Source organism: Elephantulus edwardii, unplaced genomic scaffold (assembly GCF_000299155.1).
Source record: "Elephantulus edwardii isolate Elephantulus edwardi_28Jun2011 unplaced genomic scaffold, EleEdw1.0 scaffold00446, whole genome shotgun sequence".
Classification (NCBI taxonomy): Eukaryota; Metazoa; Chordata; class Mammalia; order Macroscelidea; family Macroscelididae; genus Elephantulus; species Elephantulus edwardii.
The window spans coordinates 470,800-477,079 of NW_006400196.1; the positions used below are offsets into that span (position 1 = coordinate 470,800).

General features: G+C 37.1%; 1 protein-coding gene across 1 annotated transcript in view; it reads left to right on the forward strand.

Annotated features, from left to right (window-relative positions):
• Window positions 1-6,280, forward strand: part of CEP192 (centrosomal protein 192kDa) — a 250,033-nt gene that overhangs the window by 123,340 nt on the left and 120,413 nt on the right. The window contains 7 exon segments of the mRNA XM_006902756.1: window positions 406-531; window positions 703-846; window positions 985-1,048; window positions 3,833-3,972; window positions 4,074-4,166; window positions 4,604-4,722; window positions 5,433-5,609. Of these exon segments, the coding sequence (XP_006902818.1) occupies window positions 406-531; window positions 703-846; window positions 985-1,048; window positions 3,833-3,972; window positions 4,074-4,166; window positions 4,604-4,722; window positions 5,433-5,609 (863 nt within the window).

The window sequence follows — 6,280 nt, forward strand, 5'->3', positions numbered from 1 at the left end:
TGATCTCTGGATTCTCAATTCGATTCCATTGATCTATGTGTCTGTCATTGTACCAGTACCATGCTGTCTTTACCACTACGGCAGTGTAGTAGGATTGCACTGCAACTTCTTACCATTAGGCCACCAGAGCTCCCTTGTCAAAATGTTTTTAAGGAGCTTGAGATGTAAATATTTTAATAAAGTTCATAATAAAGATACTTAAATACTTTTTAAAATTGCCAGCTTAGTTTATGACCATGTAAGACATTCCTTTGTTTTCTACATATGTAACTTCAAAAGAATAATTTGCATTTCAGTAGAAAATAGTAAATGTAGTTACAAGGAAAACAGGAAGTTTATCTATAATGTTACTGTTGTGGTAAAATAGGTATTTACTAATATATTTTCTTCCTTTTTTATCATTAGGTAGAAACAGAAAAGAAAGATATTCTTGACTTTGGTGACTTGATTTATGGAGGCTGGAAAGCACTCCCATTAAAATTGATAAACAGAACACACACCACTGTGCCGATCAGACTTGTTATAAATGCTGTGAGTGCTAAAATAGTAAGAAATTGCTTCAAAATGTGCTGATTTGGTACTGTACATTCTCTTCCTACTGTTCTTTCTAATTATTTTCTATGAAAGTAAAATTTTTAGTAATCATCCTAGGTCTTTAAAAACTATTAATTTTCCTGACAGGTATCTTTTCTTTCTGAACAGAATGCTAGCAGCTGGCACTGCTTCACATTTTCTAAGGAACCAGTTACTACTTCTCTGGAAGGAGTTCCCTATGCTGATGTCTTTGCTCAAGTAGCAACAACATCTGTGATAAATCATGTGATGCCTGCTAGCTATGATGGACAGGTATGTGGAGAGAGTGGAAAAACTGGTTTAGAAGTGGGAAAAAAATTATATTTTTAAACTGCCTTTATTTTTTTCCCCTCAACATTCTTTCATTATTATTTTAAATGCTAATGTTTGTTGTTTTTTTTAATTCCACAGGATCCAGAATTTTTTATAGTTTGGGTTCTTTTCCATAATCAAAAAAATCACATTTGTTCTTCAGGTATGACATTTACTGTTTGTTGGTTTGGTGGTTTTTTAAATTAATTTTAATGAAAGTTTACAAAGTTTCCATTCATTTATTCACTTTTCTCCCTGTCCAACCCACACCCCCTGTTAGCTCTTCTCTTTGAAAAGTAAAATTCTTTCAATGTTATACAATCCCTTCCCCCAAGTCCACTCTGCTATGCAGCCTTCCTTCTGGACTCCTGTCATGACAATAACTAATCATATATCCCTTTTAAACAGTGCTCTTCCTCATCTGTTTCAATGCAATATACATAATTTATCCCATCTTTCCAGTCTCCTCCCGACCCCGATGTCAGTCTCGTTCTGTAACAGTGGCCCTCTGCAGTTTTTGTCCTTTTGTGACTGGCATATTTCACTCAGCATAGTGTCCTCCAGGGCCACCCATTTTGTATAATATTTCATGAGTTCCTTGTTTTTCAATGTACTGTTGTATTTCGTTGTGTGACTATTCCACAGCTTCTCTGTCCATTTGTTTGTTGATGGGCTCTGAGGTTGTTTTCAACTCTTTGCTATTGTGAACAAAGCCACGATAAACATGGATGGGCATATATCTGCTTGGGTGCCAGTTTTGGTTTCTTTGGGGTATATTCCCAGTAGTGGAATTTGCTGAGTCAAATGGTTTTTTTTTTTAATTTTTATTTGTGTGTGTACTGTCAAATCAGATCTGACTGGTACAGGAGGAGATTGTTCCTCCTTCTTCAGCAGAGCATCTGGTGGATTTGAAATGGTATTTCTATTTACAACTTTTTGAGAAAGTACCATATAGCCTTCCATAGTGGTTGCACCATTTTACACTCCAGCCAACAGTGAGTAAGGGTTCTAGTTACCGTTCTGTTAAAATTTGCTATTCTTACTGGGGTAAGATTATATCTCATAGTTGTTATGATTTGCATCTCTCTTAGAGCTAGGGATTTTTAACATTTCTTCATGTGTTTGTGTGCCATCTCAATGTCTTCTTTGTTGAAGTGTCTGTTCATATCCTGTGCCCATTTTTCATTTGAGTTGTTTACCTTTATCTTGTTGTGGTTCATGACTTTTATTGTGTGTAAGAACTCCTTTATTTTTTTTTATATTGTTATTAAATTTTATTAGTTTCAATGAACATTCACAGGGATTCTGGGCTTTCACTCCTTCATTGCCGCACCATTCTCTCCACCCTCCTCCCCAGTTTGTTCTTCTTCCCCGCCATCCGAATGTCTATTTTAATTGTCCAATTGCCACAGTGCTTGTCAAAGTCAGTTCTGATTAATCTCCTTTGTCAGTGTGTCCTTTGCCATTCCCTATCACTCCTCCCTGAGAGAGACTTCACCCTGAGTCATAAGGAAAAGGGGATGGCATATTCTCTTAGCTACTTCCTGCTGAAAAGGGACGCTGTGGGTTTCAGGGTGAAGATCTTCTCTCACTACTCTAAAGAGCCCCTTTGGCAGTAGGAAACACATAGACTATTATGGAGATTGATTGTGGAATTTAGATGCACTCTTATTGATTGTGCTTGGCCATACATGTTCATATCCTTGAAGATGTATCATGGGGGTGTTGCAACCTAGAAGACACAAATTTGACTAACAAGTTATAAGTACATGAGTCAAAAATTATGGAAAAGTAAAAGAAAGGATTCTTTCATTGTTTTACAAACCCTCCCCCAGGTCCACTCCACCATGTAGCCATCGCTCTAGACTCCTGTGATGACAGAAGTACCTAGTCATATATCTCTTTTAAACAGTTTTCTCTCTCCTCTGTTTCAGTGCAGTATACATTATTGAACCCATCTTACTCAGTCTCTCCCCAACCCCAAGGACAGTCCCATTCTACAACCGTGGCATCATGTAATATTTGTCCTTTTGTGACCGGGATATTTCACTCAGCATAATGTTCTCCAGAGTCAACCATTTTGAATAATAGTGCATGAGTTCCTTATTTTTTAATGCAGCATTGTGAATATACCACAGCTTCTCTAGCCATTCGTTTATTGATGGGCACTTAGGTTGTTTCCAACTCCTTGCTATTGTGAACAAAGCTGCAATAAACATGGGAGTGCATATATCTGCTTGGATGTCAGCTCCTTTACTTTATTGCTGCAAAAAATTATAAATTGGAGGCTACTTGCTGTCAGTAAATGCTATTACTGTGGTTGCTGATCTTGTGGATAAACTAAATTTGTTGATATCCCTAGCTAGGAGCTCTGAATCTTTTGAAATAATTTCTGGCATTTAATCTTACCACACCTGTCAGGTAGATGTTGTGTTTTCAGTTTTCTCTTGTTTTTATCTCAGTTTCTCTTTTGAATTTGTTAAGATTTTTTTGCATAAGATGTTTTTGCAATCTCCATTCCAAAGCACCGTTTTAGGGAGCTCTGGTAGCCTAGTAAATGGAGAGGGTTACACTGCCAACTGAGAAATGACTGATTAGAATCCACCAGTTGGACTGAGGGAGAAAGATGGGAAGTGTCCTCCTATGTGCTTACAGGCTCTGGAAACCCTCTGGAGGGTTCGTTGTGCATCACTTCTGACTCAGTTGCAATGAGCCCTGCTGGCATAGTGAGCTAGGTAGTAGTCTGTTACCGGAAAGGATGATAGTTTGAATCTGCTAGTTGTTTCCTGGGAGCAAGATGAGGCGACCAGCTCCCATTGAGATTTGATCTCAACAATCTGATGGCCATGAGAGGAAATAGACACCCAGATAGTGGGTGTGCTTGAGACGTGGAGGGGCATAGCATTAACAATACATTTCTGAACTGAAAGAATGATTATTTTTGTAGACATTCTGGACCTCGCAGAAGAATTCCTGGCAAGAGTTGATATAGAACTTGATAGTCCAAATCCTACCCCAGTTATTAAAAGTATTAAACTTCGAGCAAGAGCAGGAATAGCTAAGATACATGCTCCAAAAGACTTGCAGGTACCCTGTGCTTTCCATTTTGCCATTTATGTTTTATATTTAGGTGATTTTCTTTAATTTTGATAATTTTTCTCAAATGCTTGTTTTATTCTATCCTCTAGTCTATTCATTTATTCGCCAGCATGGCTTCTTCAACAAAGCAAAACCTACCTTTGAAAAATGCTGGAAACATTGATGTTTGTTTAGATATCAGGGTAAGAATTCTTATCCAAATTATCCCTGTACTACTTCTTAATAGATGTCATTGTGAAAGTGGTTGTGCTGCCTGCTCTGTCAGAGTGTTGTGAGGATAAGACTGGTCTCTGTATTAAAAAACTTGAATGGTATGCCAGTGTAAAACACAGTACTTGAACTTGGAGGTCTAATATTTTGAGTATAAAAACCACATTCTAGTTTAGTTTCTGAAAAGTGTGTGTTCCACTCAGTGAAGACTGGAAAAGATTCTCATTGTCCACAGACTGTTTCTGAGACGTAGTAAGTGGGAGGTCACTAGTGATGAAGAAATGAGAATGGTGGGGGTTATAGGGATGCAATCCATAGTAAATTTAAGAAGGACATAACCAGAAGAGTAACTGAGTAAAAACTGTATTTGCATATGTAGGCTTTCCATTATAATTTTCTAAATATTCAGATCCCAGATAAAGGAAATCACTTTTCAGTGGAACCAGAAAATCTATTCCTTAAAGCTGGAGAAGAATGTGAAGTTACAGTTTCATTTACTCCAGAAGATTACAAAGCCTGTGAACAAAGGTAATATAGAATTGTTTATAATGACATGTCTATTTTTATCTTTCAGAACAACCTCACAGCCTGACTAATAAAGTACATTTTTCATAATTTATATTTTATTTCTCCTAAATACTTATATAGCTCTGCTTAACCTTTTTCAGATTTTCCTCATTTTATTTATTAAAAATACCCTTTAAACCAACTAACTAGAAATTAAGAAATAATTATTTTTAAAATATATTTTAACGAAAGTTAGTACTTAAAATGTTAATTTAGATGTTCTCATTCTTTTTTTCTCTCTCTTGCCAAAGAAACCATTGGTTTCCTCCTCAATTATTTTTTTTCTCATCTGTTTTCCATGAAACTAACTTGAGAGAAATCTGTCATCTGGGACCTACCTGCTGTAACTTACTGTCCCAAGATGGAAGCTGTAGTGTATGTATACACTCTGCTCTCAGAACCTTACAGAATAAGAGAAGGCTGTGGCCTTCACAAATATATTTGAGCACTTACCCTCAACTCTGTTGTGTTATTGCTTTCACGTGGGAAACTTTCAGACTCCAAACTCATTATCATCAAGTGGAATTGATTCATAGCTCAGCCTCCACCAGGTTTTCAGAGACTATAAATCTCTAAGGATGGTAGTCCTCAGCGATTAGTCCAAGGAAGCATGCAGGAATTATTTGCCAAATGCAACTAGGACATTCAGTATTTATTACTTTCCTTGTCAGGATCATGAAAATATTTGTGCAGCCATTTGGACCTCAGTATGAAGTAGTGTTAAAAGGTGAAGTAGTATCTTCGGGAAATAAATCTCTAACACCTGGATCTTGCTGTTCAGATATTCCATCAGTTTTATCCAACAAGCAGTTTCTGGCTTGGGGAGGCGTCCCACTTGGCAGAACACAGTAAGTATGAATATATTTTAGCTCCTAAGTGCTAAGATTTTGCTCTTGTCACATAATCATACTATCTGTAGTCTTAATTAGATCCATGTTTGTTCTTTTTTTAGAGTAGTGCTAAAACCATCTCATGTTTACTCTTCCTATTATAAATTTTAGTTTTTAGTTAAACTTCCTTTCTTTTTAAAACATTTTTACACCTGTAATTCAGTGATACTGATTGCATTAATTACATTTCCACCAACATTAACCGTTTCCAGTACCTGTGGCTAAACTTACCACCATTGCCATGATGAGGTAAGTCAGTGCTTCCTGAACAATGTGGTACTCTTTTTGTCTCTTTCCTGCCCTTGGGAATTAATATAGGTTGGACTTTATCCATCTGCCTTTCCTAATATTTATTCCTAATAAAATATTTATTTTTATAAGTCATATACAATATTGTCCTTTTGTGATGGACTTAGTTTAGCATTGTTGTTGTTTGTTGTTATGTGCCCTTGAGTCGCTTGCGACTCATAGCGACACTATGTACAACAGCCCTAAACTCTGCTCTGTCCTGTGCCAGTCGCACTGTCTCTGACACTCCCATCCCAGTTATCCCAGTCATTGAATCAATCCACCTCATAGAGTGCCTTCCTCTCCTGGGCTGTCCCTCCACCCTCCCAAGCATGATGTCC